This window comes from Betta splendens, unplaced genomic scaffold (assembly GCF_900634795.4).
Source record: "Betta splendens unplaced genomic scaffold, fBetSpl5.4 scaffold_29, whole genome shotgun sequence".
Taxonomy (NCBI): domain Eukaryota; kingdom Metazoa; phylum Chordata; class Actinopteri; order Anabantiformes; family Osphronemidae; genus Betta; species Betta splendens.
The window spans coordinates 579,943-594,569 of record NW_026577848.1 but is presented as its reverse complement, the minus strand read 5'-3'; the positions used below and the strand labels follow the sequence as shown (position 1 = coordinate 594,569).

At 50.5% G+C, this 14,627-nt stretch overlaps 3 protein-coding genes across 8 annotated transcripts in view; 1 reads left to right on the top strand and 2 right to left on the bottom strand.

Moving 5' to 3' along the window:
- Positions 1 to 14,627, top strand: part of LOC129603748 (uncharacterized) — a 151,362-nt gene that overhangs the window by 41,357 nt on the left and 95,378 nt on the right. The window lies entirely within an intron of this gene.
- LOC121202064 (NACHT, LRR and PYD domains-containing protein 12-like) overlaps positions 1 to 14,627 on the bottom strand; it is a 290,159-nt gene that overhangs the window by 196,223 nt on the left and 79,309 nt on the right. For 2 of the 6 annotated variants that reach the window (XM_055506696.1, XM_055506695.1), the window contains one exon: positions 11,018 to 11,191. The exons of 3 other annotated variants lie outside the window; for them this stretch is intronic. In XM_055506696.1, coding sequence (XP_055362671.1) covers positions 11,018 to 11,191 — 174 coding nt within the window. Of the gene's footprint in view, positions 1 to 81; positions 205 to 11,017; positions 11,192 to 14,627 lie in introns of those variants that run through there. One more of the 6 variants, XM_055506703.1, reaches the window with a different exon arrangement.
- Positions 12,231 to 13,528, bottom strand: LOC129603750 (NLR family CARD domain-containing protein 3-like). Its single transcript, XM_055506715.1, has 2 exons — positions 12,722 to 13,528; positions 12,231 to 12,345 (listed from the first exon to the last, which is right to left on the bottom strand). The coding sequence occupies exons 1-2, from the start codon at positions 13,384 to 13,386 to the stop codon at positions 12,279 to 12,281; spliced, it is 732 nt and encodes a 243-aa protein (XP_055362690.1). The 5' UTR covers positions 13,387 to 13,528; the 3' UTR covers positions 12,231 to 12,278.

Below are 14,627 nucleotides of genomic sequence, written 5' to 3'. Positions count from 1 at the left end.
GCAAGGGGCTGGTTTGAGTTTGACATCTCTGCTCCACATTAACAAACAGACTCAGTAACAGTAATGTTGTTAAACACTCACCTCCGCAACTTTTCTCCTTCTTCCTGGTGTTTAATTAAATTTTCCTTCTTCTGCTTTGTTTTCTCTAAATAGAGTCTGAACTCCCTGAACACCTTTGGTCTTTGCTTGCTGGATCACATGATCACAGTGGCTCCGCCCCCTCTCTATTTGCAGGAAACCAGGTGAGTCTACAGAAACAAATTCTTACTGTCTGACGCAGCACATAAATAGGGAACATTCCATAAAACCTGTTAAAGTGGTTTTTAGCTGCAGCAGCAGTTTGTCTGCGGCTCCAGCTGCTTGTTTCAGCATGTAGCTAGTAGTAGTATCATGCTCTACACTCCCTCCAGCTGATCTGTTGGAGCCAGTAAAATATTTACATTTTTCATCTCCTGATATCTTTACTGCTTAAATTACATGGTGCTGTTCCTAGATGCAACGACACAAAGTAATTGAGTTGATTCCAGCTTGTATGTGTGTTATTCTCTACTAAGCAGCTAAAATTAAAATTGACTTGCTAACCATTAGACTTTGGAGCAAAAATCTTGTTGTCATATTTTTGACTTCCCTGGATTAAAAGTAAAGATGTTGATCCATATTTATTCAAATTTAAAGATTTTACTGAATTTATGAATGTGCTTTGAGGAAAAGTAAAATAATTTCATAAGTATAGTTTTTTCATTGTAGTCCACCTGTGAGTCTCTGCCTCCTGTTGTCTGTCAGAGAAATGAAGGACATCCTCAAACCAAGCGATTTGCCAGAATCTCTTGAAGCCGACCCATAGTCCTCTTCCATGGCCTCTGCAGGAGGTGGGAGTTGAAATCCCTCTGACGTAGAGACATCCCTACAGACTCTCACGACCACCAGGTGACGATAACTTACTGACCTGTAACGGCTCAGACCCTCTTTTCACTGGAGCGTCCTTACGAGTGTGGTTGTGCCCAGTGACACAACCCAGAGGACGACCTTCAACCTCTGCCTGGAGTTTTCTGTTGATGTTTAGTTTTTTTACATTTTGAGTCTGGTGTGAACAGGTGTTCTGTTTCCCAGGCAGAATGTCAGAACTGCACTGTGGGTGGCAGGCAGAGCCAAACAGGGAAGTCGATTCTTTGATCCAATTAGTTAATTAATAAATAATTCCCATTAAGCCCAATCATTACCAGGTCTGTCTTTGCTGCATCATCTGCCTCCAAACAGCCAGAAACCACAGCTACCACAGCAGCTGCAGGTGCAGATAAGATAAGATAAGATAAGATCATCCCACAATGGGGAAATTCCCATGTCTACAGCAGCAAGGAGACATTAAACAGTACAGCAGTATTAACTATACTAGAAAAAATAAAACCATAATCAAGTACATCAAGTAAGATTTTTAGTACAAAAAATCAAGTAAAATGTTCATATTGCACGGCAATGATACTATAACCAGTGAATACCATTGAGTATGAGAACAACACTAGAACAACAGCAACAACAAGGGTACATAATGTGTGTGACTGTAGTGCTGTGTTGTACAGTCTGATGTCTGTGGGAGGAATGACCTGCAGTAGCTCCTTCCTGCACTGTGGGTGTAACAGTGTGGTGCTGAAGGAGCTGCTCAGAGCCTCTACAGTGGTGCAGGGGGTGGAGGGTTCTCCATGATGGATGTTAGTTTACCAGCATCCTTCTGTCCACCACCTCCTCCATGGACTCCAGTGTGCAGCCCAGGACAGAACCAGAACCTTTCTGAACCAGCTTGTTGAGTGTCTTCCTGTCTCTGCCTTAACTGCCCCCCCAGCACACAACTCCATACAGGACTACTGAGGCCACCACAGTGTCATAGAAAGTCCTTAGCAGCTGTCTGCACACACCAAAGGACCTCAGTCTCCTCAGCAGGTGGAGGCCACTCTGGCCCTGTTTATACAGAGAGTCTGTGTTGTTTGACCAGACCAGTTTATTGTTAAGGTGAACACCCAGGTATCAATGTTTCATACCTGGAAATCCCATCCCCCCCTGCGAACGCTGCCGCTGCGTGTGACGTCATACAGACGGCCGTCTCCAACCTGCAGTACAGACGTCCTGACGCTTTCTTTATGATCTCTGGTGACTTTAATCACATCAGCCTCAACAAGTCACTTCCTACATTCACGTGGACACTCATGTACCTGATAAAACCTTTCGCTGCTTTCCTAACAACAAACCATGGGTCGGTCGTGACATCAAAGCCGCCCTGAATGAAAAGAAGAAAGCATTCAGGTCATTCAGGGAGGCAGCGAGGAGAGTCCAGAGAGCTGTCAGTCAAAACCAGGGAGGGGAAGGAGGCTCAGAGGAGGAAACTGGAACACAGGCTTCAGATCAACAACACCGGGTAAGTGTGGAGGGACACGAGGACCATCACTGGCTACAAGTCCAGCAGCAGGTGACTGAGGGGTCCAAAGACAGGGCCACCAACTTAATACCTTCTTTAACAGATTCCAGGTTGGGCCATAAACGCCCCACTGCCCACGATAGCCCCCCCTCACATCACCCACAGGGCTCATCCACCCCCACCTCACACACAGTCACAGCAGATCAGGTGAGAAAGGAGCTGAACAAGCTTCATCCAACAAAGGCTGCAGGACCTGATGGAATCAGCCCAAGGTGCTGAAAGTCTGTGCTCCAGCTTTGTGGTGTCCTCCAACACATCTTCAACCTGAGCCTGCAGCTGGAGACAGTTCCTCTTGGCTGGAAAAAGTCATGCATTGTGCAGTGAATCAGACATCACGTCCCAGAGTCCTCAACGACTACAGACCCGTGGCTCTGACCTCTCACATCATGAGGCTGATCCTGGACTCCATGCGTTCTCTGGTCAAACCCTCAGTCGACCCCCTCCAGTTCACATATCAACCCCATAGGAGTGGATGACGCCATCACACATCTGCTCCATCGCACCTACAACCACCTGGACAAGCCTGGCCTCAGTGAGGATCATGTTCTTTGGTTTCTCCAGTGCATTTAACAGCATCCAGCCTGCGCTGCTGGGAGAGAAACTGAAGGACATGCAGGTGGAGCCCCCCTGATCTCATGGATCATGGAGCACCTCACCAACCGCCCCCAGTACGTCCGCCTGCAGAACTGTGTGTCAGACACCGTGCTCTGCAGCACAGGAGCTCCACAGGGGACAGTCCTGTCTCCTTCCTCTTCAGCTGTAGCTGAGAGGAGGATGCTGCTCCAACTCCTCTCCATCCTAGACACCACCTCCACCCCTACACAGTGTGTGGCTGGACAGAGGAGCACCTTCAGCCAGAGCTGATCAGTAATAGGTGCTCCACAGAACGCCACCGGAGATCCTTCCTACCGGTGCCATCAGTCTGTACAACTCCTCCTCTGTCTGTGAGGGCTGATCTTCATCCATGCAATAACATGTATAATAAAACTTTAGCTAGTGATTAAATGTAATTAGACAATAGTAATTAGGCGTGATGTGAGTGTGTAGATGTGTTAGCATTCGTGTTCTTAATTTTCCTAACTTGTGTGTACCTAAATCTGTCAAAGTGTGCAAAATAATTTCCCTTTGGGATTAATAAAGTTTTGAATCTTGAATCTGAACCCTGTCGATTACTGCATAGATTCAGGTTTGATCCATTTACATTCAATCCAGATCCTGTTTTTATGTTGTTGCAAAGAACAGCTCCAATGACCCAAACGTTACTGATCCTCCTGTGAGTGTGACTCATGGTGTGACTCTGATGACGTCACATGGAAACTGGTTACTTCTAAACCAGAATCACATCATTCCAGAAAAGATTTGCAACTAAAGGCTGCCTGGTGACACGCACAGTGTTCAGTACCTGTCTAGGTCTTGGTCATGTGACTGCTCCCCGTGGACGATGGGTCAAATGCAGAATTCAGTTTTCCTACTGTGGAAATAATAAAGATTTTCTTAATAATTTCTAATTTAAACATACAACCAAATCCAATTACTCTACCTTTTGCTTCCCAAGACTGTTCAGTTTCACATATATTGTAATCATGTCAATAAAAACAGATTAAATCAAGTGTCACACTAGATGTTGTGTTTTCCCTTAATTTGCGTCTGTCAGGAATAAAAGGTCCTGTTTCTTTATTTGTCCACGAGCTGCACTGCACTTGGCCTCTTGCAGACCTCTGCAGATTATTCAGTTCTAGGACTTTTGCAGCCATTTGCAAAAAACAACTTTGAATTAACATGGAGTCACCACTGTGACGTCAACAAAGCCAGCAGCTTTTCATTCATTCTGGTCATTTTCTAAAGTCATTCAATGACTTCTATGTTTTTGTTTTCGTGTCTGTCTCAAACTGTTGTTTGAGAATTAAAACATCAAACAGCAGCAACGAGGACACAGGTTATACAGGAAAGATGCTTTATAAACAATCTGTCTGTGACCAGAACGTCTACTTCATATTACAACACTAGAGCATTAATGTGTGAAAACACTGTTTATACAGACATTCAAATGAGGTAGTAAATTATACATAAAAATACATGAGTTGTTTTTTAACAATAAGAATTACAGCCAACACTGTCCCCGATATCTAACTACTGCACCACACACTTCATTTCCCCCATGATCCTGGTGGACTGGACACAGAGCAGCTGGTCTCAGATCAGTTCACACCGAGAGTCGTCTCCACTGGTTCTGGTTCCTCTGTCAGTCAGTTGTGGATGAAGCTCTGCTCCCGGTAACATGGACCAGTCAGAACCTCCACACACACACTGCTGCTGCTTCTACATCTGGATCATCTCCAGCTGCAGAGAGAATGAGAGCAGAGAGCAGATCAGTGAGTGTCTACAGAGACTCCCTTCATCATCTGTCACATCCAGGACAAAGAGCAGCAGGACTTCAGTCGTGTTCACAGCACAAGTGGAGCAGCTTCCTTTTAGCTCATCTTAACGTCTTGGACTGAAGCATCAAATCTGCTGACTCTGCACATTTACCCCAGTCCACAGTGAAACAAACTGCTGAGTCATGGCTTTAGAGACGACTTCCTGTTGGTCCATCACAGACAGAGTCGCTGTGTGGTGACCAACATCTTCTCTGCTTTGAAACATCAGCTGACACAGAAACATCAGCTGACACAGAAACATGAGAAGCTTTGGAGCAAACTAATGACAGAAGGACACAGACACAGATGTGATGACTGGACTTCAGCAGAGGTTCTGCTCTGGACCAGCACCACATGGTTACTACATGGAACCATGGTTCTATCAGCCAGACTGATCTCAGAGCTGTGACACACATGAACCTGATCAGTAGTTAGTGTTGATGCTACGACACTTTGATGAGTGACTGGAGCTTTACAGGAAACACTGGATCTCTGCTGTGACACTAACTGAGTTTAGTCCAATACTGCTGAAAGCAGCACAGACTGACTCCAACCTCTACTGACCTCAGAGTCTGCAGTCCATAGTCTGGACAGAGAGGCTTCACTGATGAATCCTGCAGGTTGTTGTATCTCAGGTCCAGTTGTGTCAGATGTGACAGGTTGGACTTCAGAGCTGAGACCAGAGAATCACAGCTGATCTCTGACAAACTGCAGCCTCTCAATCTGAATAAAGAATCAGAGATGTGGATCAAAGCATTGATAATGAGTCAGATTTGTCCTGATCACTGATTTTTAGTCTAAAATGAGCAGAGTGACTTTGTGCTTGTGTTGTTGTGTCGTCATGATCTCAGCTTCTACACATCATCCACATGTCAACACAACATTCATACACCTGTTGATGTCAGCACTGATTCACAAGCTGCTGTTGACCTCAGTCACATCTGGAATCAGTAGAGAAGCTGATGGACTGAAACTCGATTCAAGCCAAATATTAGTTGTGATGATTTTCTCAGATTCTTGTGATGAAGTGATGAATTGACACCAACTCACTGAAATGAAGTGAAACTGAAGAAGAAGAAAGTGATGAATGAGTTTCCAACCAGGATGGACCTGCCTGGTTCCTGTCAGGGAATGCTCGGATGAGGACCCAAATGCACAGCAAAACACAGGTTGACGGTGATCAGACGGTGGTTTATTCCAGGTATTAGGCAGAGGCAGCGTCAGGAACAGGCAAGGTTCATACCCAAAATCCAGCATACAGCACCAATTCGTCAGGCGGAGAATCGTGGTCAGGCAGGCAAACGAGTTCGGTAACGTGCAGAGCAGAGAACGGGGTACACAAAACACGGCCGGACAGGAACAGCGAACTGGGAACAACGGTAAACACACAAACAACGATCTGGCGGGGAACTGAGGACAAAGGTGGTGGTTAAGTACAACGTGAATTGATTACTGATACAGTGCAGGTGTGGGTAACGACCAGGTGAAGCAGGGACAGCTGTGACAAGAACAAAACCCGGAAGTAAAGCTAAAACAGGAACAGAAACCAGGAGATTACCAAAATAAAACAGGAAACAACTAGACCCAAGACCCAGATCGTGACAGTACCCCCCTCCCAAGGGCGGATTCCAGACGACCAAAAAAAAAAACAACAAACCCGAGCAGGGCGGGCGGAGGGAGGACCGGCGGAGGGACAGAACCAAAGACAACCCGCACAGAACACGGACAGGGCGGGCGGAGGGCGGACCGGGGGAGGGCAAAACGGGAACCCCCATAAAACAAAACTCACGCCCAAACACGCCAAACCAGAGAACCTAACAGAAAAACAAAACAAGACCGAGTCCCAAAATCAAGAAGACAACACGAATGTCCATGAAACAAGAACAGAGTCCATGACCAGGAAAACAACAACGACGTCTCGCCGCTCCCTCTTAAGGCGGGTGGAGACGCGGCGAGATCCTGCTCAACCGCCGCTGAGGCAGGAGGGCACCCCCAGCGCCCTTGGGCTGGGCCAGCGTCCACGGGGACCCCCCCGAACGGCGACGTCCTCCAGGACGACGCCGATCCTGGAGACCGAGGGGTCGAGGTGGACGTCGCCGCAGGAGGCAGCGCCACCCAAACGGCCGGAAGCGCCGAGGGCGAGGCCACCAGTCCAGCTGCCGAAGCGAGAACAGACGTGGCAACGCGGTCAGCGCCGGGCCGCCGGGAACCGATGCAGGTGCGGCCGAGCCGCCGGGAACCGATGCAGGTGCGGCCGAGCCGCCGGGAACCGATGCAGGTGCGGCCGAGCCGCCGGGAACCGATGCAGGTGCGGCCGAGCCGCCGGGAACCGATGCAGGTGCGGCCGAGCCGCCGGGAACCGATGCAGGTGCGGCCGAGCCGCCGGGAACCGATGCAGGTGCGGCCGGGACTGCGACGGGCGCGACCCCCTCCTGGAGGTCCGCCGGGACTGCGACGGGCGCGACCCCCTCCTGGAGGTCCGCCGGGACTGCGACGGGCGCGACCCCCTCCTGGAGGTCCGCCGGGACTGCGACGGGCGCGACCCCCTCCTGGAGGTCCACCGGGACTGCGACGGGCGCGACCCCCTCCTGGAGGTCCGCGGGGACTGCGTCGGGCGCGACCCCCTCCTGGAGGTCCGCGGGGACTGCGTCGGGCGCGACCCCCTCCTGGAGGTCCGCGGGGACTGCGTCGGGCGCGACCCCCTCCTGGAGGTGCGCGGGGACTGCGTCGGGCGCGACCCCCTCCTGGAGGTGCGCGGGGACTGCGTCGGGCGCGACCCCCTCCTGGAGGTGCGCGGGGACTGCAGCTGGCGCGACCTCCTCCTGGAGGTGCGCGGGGACTGCAGCTGGCGCGACCTCCTCCTGGAGGTGCGCGGGGACTGCAGCTGGCGCGACCTCCTCCTGGAGGTGCGCGGGGACTGCAGCTGGCGCGACCTCCTCCTGGAGGTGCGCGGGGACTGCAGCTGGCGCGACCTCCTCCTGGAGGTGCGCGGGGACTGCAGCTGGCGCGACCTCCTCCTGGAGGTCCGCCGGGACTGCCACCCCGAGACTGACAGGGACAGGAACGGCATCTACTTGGCCGACAGGGACAGGAACGGCATCTACTTGGCCGACAGGGACATGAACGGCATCTACTTGGCCGACAGGGACAGGAACGGCATCTACTTGGCCGACAGGGACAGGAACGGCATCTACTTGGCCGACAGGGACAGGAACGGCATCTACTTGGCCGACAGGGACAGGAACGGCATCTACTTGGCCGACAGGGACAGGAACGGCATCTACTTGGCCGACAGGGACAGGAACGGCATCTACTTGGCCGACAGGGACAGGAACGGCATCTACTTGGCCGACAGGGACAGGAACTGGATCTGGAACGGCCTCAACATGGCCGACAGAAACAGGAACGGGGACTGGAACGGCCGCAACATGGCCGACTGGAACGGCCGCAACATGGCCGACAGGAACGGCCTCAAAATGGCCGACAGGAACAGGAACAGGGACTGGAACGGCCGCAACATGGCCGACAGGAACGGCCGCAACATGGCCGACAGGAACGGCCGCAACATGGCCGACAGGAACTGGGACGGCGTCCCCTCCGGAGCCGGCATGACTGCTTACAGCTGCTGAGCTCGACGGAGGAGACGTCGGGCCTGATCGGGTGTGCACAGCACCCGTTCGACAGGTGGAGTCCTCTGACTGGGATAAGGCCTGCGCGTGACTGGACTGAACTGGGACAGGAGCGTGACTGGACTGAACTGGGACAGGGCTCGACTGGACAGGGCTCGACTGGACTGGAACCTGGACTGGGCTCGACTGTACTGGGACAGGGCTCGACTGTACTGGGACTGGGCTCGACTGGGCTGAGACCTGGACTGGGCTCGACTGGGCTGAGACCTGGACTGGGCTCGACTGGGCTGAGACCTGGACTGGGCTCGACTGGGCTGAGACCTGGACTGGGCTCGACTGAACTGGAACCGGGGCTGGGCTCGACTGAACTGGAACCGGGGCTGGGCTCGACTGAACTGGAACCGGGGCTGGGCTCGACTGAACTGGAACCGGGACTGGGCTCGGCTGAACTGGAACCGGGACTGGGTTCGGCTGAACTGGAACCGGGACTGGGCTCGGCTGGACTGGAGACTGAACAGGGCTCGGCTGGACTGGAGACTGAACAGGGCTCGGCTGGACTGGAGACTGAACAGGGCTCGGCTGGACTGGAGACTGAACAGCTCGCGGCTGGACTGGAGACTGAACAGCTCGCGGCTGGACTGGAGACTGAACAGCTCGCGGCTGGACTGGAGACTGAACAGCTCGCGGCTGGACTGGAGACTGAACAGCTCGCGGCTGGACTGGAGACTGGGCAACACACGGCTGAGCTGGAGACTGGGCAACACACGGCTGAGCTGGAGACTGGGCAACACACGGCTGAGCTGGAGACTGGGGACCACATGAGTGCAGGAAATCCTCCCAGCGGAACAAACATGGAGCTGGGCAGGTTGGTGCAGACACAACGGTGCGACGGGGCGGGGAGGAGGAAACCGAAACCTTCGGCGGTGCGACCGGCGCTGGCGTGGTGCGGAGCGCGTCGCTTAGCTCATTGAACCTTGCGCACAGTCGCTCATAGAGGCGTCGAACACTGGGGCGCTCCAACACGCTGTCATCGTCCTCCAGCGTCAATATCGCCACCTCCACGGCGCTGCGCTGGTTCTCCGGGTTAATCGCCCGTCGGTAATCCTCCGCGAGGATTTGAAAATAAGCGCGTAGGTCGCTGGGTAGCTCGGCGCAGGTGAACTCCATACTTCCTCGCAGGTGAAGGAGACTCGCCGCCAAAAAAAAACCAAGAAACAAAACAGTCACTGACCTGGGCGACGGCTGAGTGCTGGCTGGGTCCAAGTTTGGCCAGATCGTTCTGTCAGGGAACGCTCGGATGAGGACCCAAATGCACAGCAAAACACAGGTTGACGGTGATCAGACGGTGGTTTATTCCAGGTATTAGGCAGAGGCAGCGTCAGGAACAGGCAAGGTACCCAAAATCCAGCATACAGCACCAATTCGTCAGGCGGAGAATCGTGGTCAGGCAGGCAAACGAGTTCGGTAACGTGCAGAGCAGAGAACGGGGTACACAAAACACGGCCGGACAGGAACAGCGAACTGGGAACAACGGTAAACACACAAACAACGATCTGGCGGGGAACTGAGGACAAAGGTGGTGGTTAAGTACAACGTGAATTGATTACTGATACAGTGCAGGTGTGGGTAACGACCAGGTGAAGCAGGGACAGCTGTGACAAGAACAAAACCCGGAAGTAAAGCTAAAACAGGAACAGAAACCAGGAGATTACCAAAATAAAACAGGAAACAACTAGACCCAAGACCCAGATCGTGACAGTTCCACTGGGAACAAACACACACTCACTGACTGACTCCTGTTTGGTGCCACCTTGTGTTTCTGTGCAGTGGTTCTGATGAACTGGACTTTGTGTTGATGTGAACTGACTGTGTGGTGTTCACAGCTGGAAGGACCTGGGTTCAGCAGGAGCCTTTCTGTGTGGGCTTCTCATGTTCTCCCTGTGTGTGTGGGTTCTGTTCTGGTTCTGCAGCTTCCTGCCACAGTCCAAAGACCTGAAGCTCTGCTGCTTAGCTGCTGACTCTGAGCTTCCATAGGTCTGATTGTCTGTCTCTCTGTGTTGGACCTGTGATGGACTGGTGACCGGTCCAGACTGGACCCTGCCTCCTGCTGAGTGACAGCTGGGATCAGCTCCAGAACCACGCAGACCGTCCCAAGTTGTTGGGATGATGGATGCATAGATGCAGAGGAACCACCGTGAAAACCACGACTGGACTTTTGGACTTGGACCAGTTCTGGTTGTTTCATTACTCTGTTATGAAAGAACTTTAGGTTTTTTTGGGGCCTATTGTAGGAATAAATTTGGGATCAAAATATAGAGAATACTGTTTTATATTGTTGTTTGTGTTTTAATGTTTGATATTCATTCAGTGGAACCAAAGTGATCAAACTATAAGTGAACAAACAAAGCAAGCTATTAACTGTCAGAAGAAAAACCTGCTGGTTCCCTGAAGCAGAACCACAGTCAGAACCTAGAACCTAGAACAGTAACAGTCAGTGAACTGACCTCAGAGTCTCCAGTCGACAGTGACGACTCTCCAGAAAACCACACAGATGCTTCACTCCTGAATCCTGCAGCTCGTTTCCACTCAGGTCGAGTTGTGTCAGATGTGACGGGTTGGACATCAGAGCTGAGACCAGAGAATCACAGCTGATCTCTGACAAACTGCAGCCTCTCAATCTGAATAAAGAATCAGAGATGTGGATCAAAGCATTGATAATGAGTCAGATTTGTCCTGATCACTGATTTTTAGTCTAAAATGAGCAGAGTGACTTTGTGCTTGTGTTGTTGTGTCGTCATGATCTCCGCTTCTACACATCATCCACATGTCAACACAACATTCATACACCTGTTGATGTCAGCACTGATTCACAAGCTGCTGCTGGAACCAGTAAAAAACCAGACGTGTTGGATCAAAGACTTCATCTGGTTCCTTTCATTCATCGTATTCTCTCTAAATCTGAACTATTCTGTGTCGTCTGATGGAAAATGTTCAGACTAATGTTTGGATCAAACTCTAAACTGACCATTATTGATGAAGTGAATCATCTTTAGAACTGATCCCAGTCAGATGGATGTTCTCTCCTCTGGTTCTACATGGAACCTAGAACCTTCTGTAGCAACATGTCTGCAGCCTCATATTCATGCTCCTGTTTCCTGCTTGTGTCTCTACAAAGTGACATCATTGTCTGACAGGAAGCATCACACACAGGTTGAAGTGTCGCCTGTTGATGGAGACGAATCAGACGCCACTAAAGATCCTTCAAACATGTGGAGACATGATTTACTCTGAGTCTCTGCTGCTGTGTCACATTTAAAGAAAAAGACGTCACAAACTTCTGTTCATGAGCTTCTTAGACTTTAGAGTCACAACAAACTCATTTATTCCTGCAGGTTTCTGACATGAGTCTCTTTTCATTCTAGATTGAAGTGGAGACGTTTGAAGTCATGAGCTGAAAAACTGCTGCTGAAACGTGAACCAGGAAAAACACTGACCTCAGAGTCTCCAGTCGACAGTGAGGACTCTCCAGTCCAACACACAGAACCTTCACTGAGTCCTGCAGGTTGTTGAAGCTCAGGTCCAGATGTGTCAGATGTGACGGGTTGGACTTCAGAGCTGAGGCCACAACTTCACAGTGGGTCTTTGTGAGTCCACAGCTACAAAGTCTGTGATGACAGAAAATATAAAGTCTATAAATGTGAAGTGTCTGTGAAACAAACTGACTTCATGAATGTTGAAGCTGAAGCAGCTGTAGCTCAGTTGGTCTCATCCATCACAAAGTGTGAAGCTCTGTTGGTTCCACCAGATCCCAGAGATTAGAACCAAAGTGTGTCTGGACAGAACCAGAAGAACCAAAGACAGATCATAGAAACATGTTGCAGACGCTTCATCCACTGAAAGAAACGACCGTCAGCTGTGATCACACGTCAACTGTCAAAAGCTTTGAGCAGAAACTCTTCAGAGCTAAAGTTTCTCTGTTGGATTTGACTTAAAGCTCCATCAAGCAAAGAAAGACAGAAGATCCTGATGTTCACAAACTTTATAGCTGCTTTGATCTAATTCTCAACAAAGACGTTTTCTAGGAACCAGTAGTTTATGTTTTCACTCTGTGAACTTTTAGATTCTGTGTGAAGTGTTTCTCTTTAACACTGAGGCTTCAGCTTCATGTTGCTGTAGAATATTAATGATCACATTAACGTTGGACTTACTGAGCCTTTCTGCAGTTCCTCACAGCTGGGATCAGTCTCTGTCGTCCCTCCTCTGATGTGTTGTACTTGTTCAGGTCCAACTCATTCAGAACCTCCTCTGACATCTGCAGCATGTAGGCCAGAGCTGAGCACTGGATCAAGGAGAGTTCCTCTGATCTGTTCTCTGACTTCAGGAACTCTTGGATCTGCTGATGGACTGAGTGGTCGTTCATCTCCATCAGACAGTGGAAGATGTTGATGCTTCTGTCTGGAGAGATTCTATCACTGTTCATCTCCTTCAGGTTGTTGATGATTCTCTTGATGGTTTGTGGACTGATCCATGTGTGACCCAACAAACCTCCTAAGATTCTCTGGTTGGACTCCAGACAGAGGCCATGAAGGAAGCGAACAAACAGGTCCAGGTGGCCACTTGGACTGAGGAGGGATTTAAACATGGTTTTACTCAGGACAACATCCAGAGCAGCATTGGAGTCTTTCAGAAACTCCTCCAGTTCCTCCATCTTCCCGTTGGTGTAACAGAGCATCATGTGAACAGCAGCCAGAAACTCCTGAACGCTCAGATGAACAAAGCTGAACATCTTGTCCTTGGTTTTCCTCCCTCGCTCCTGTTTAAAGATCTCTGTGAACACTCCTGAACACACTGAGGCCTGAGGCTCCTCTGACATCGATGCCGCTCTCTTTCAGATCTTCCTCATAGAAGATCAAGTTTCCCTTTAGCAGCTGCTTAAAAGCCAGTTTAGCCAATGACTTGATGTAGTTGCTGCTCTGTTCTGGTCCGTACTTGTCTTCAGTCCGATCCATCTGAAACCCCAGGTTTCTCTGCGTACATCTCCGTCAGGGTCTTGGGCAGCTCTCCTCCCTCTCTGGTTTCCAGCAGATCCTCCAGAACTGTAGCAGTGATCCAGCAGAAGACTGGGATGTGGCACATGATGTGGAGGCTTCGTGCCGTCTTGATGTGGGACATGATTGTGTTGCTCTGCTCCTCATCTGTGAATCTCTTCCTGAAGAACTCCTCCTTCTGTGGGTCAGTGAACCCTCTGACCTCCGTCACCACCTCAACAAAGTCTCCATGAATCTGATTGGCTGCTGCAGGTCGTGTGGTGATCCAGATGCGAGCAGAGCGTAGTAGTTTTCCTCTGATGAGGTTTGTCAGCAGCTCATCCACTGAGGTGGACTCTGTGATGTCACGTTGACCCGTCTCCTTCTCACTGGTGCTACAGTCCAGTTGGAGGCGACTCTCGTCCAGTCCATCAAACACAAACAGAAGTTTGAAGCTGCTCTTGTCATAGTTGCTGTTTCCTGATGACTGTAGACGTGTAAAGATGTAATTCAGAGCCTCCAGGCTGATGGACTCAGTTTCTGGGATACATTCATGAATGAGCTCTGACAAACTAAACTTCTGTCCCTTCAGTGGATTCAGCCGGGAAAATCAGATGCACGTCTTGATTGGACCTTTGTTGGGTCCAGTCCAATACAAACTTGTTCACAAGGACTGTTTTCCCAATCCCAGCGATTCCATTGGTCAACACTGTTCTGATGTGTCTGTATTTACCAGGGGGATGTTTGAACAGGTCACTGGGCTTCACTGGCTCCTCTGCTGATCTTTGCTTCTGCTGTGTCGTCTCAACTTGTTGGACCTCATGCTGTGTGTTGATGTGTGAATCCGGCCCAGCTGTGATGTACAGCTCTGTGTTTTCATGACCAACATTCCAGCGCTACTTTGTGTCCAGTCCCAGTGTATGATCCGGGTTTTTGTCCAGCCTCTGGTAATAGTGCGCCGTAAGTTTGACCATTGCCTGTTTTTCACCTCGCTTTTGCCTACTCCCTGTAGAACCTTGTTTTTGCCTGCATCGTGTATGACATCTGCCTGCCTGACCACGAACACATTAAACTGCCGTTTTTACTC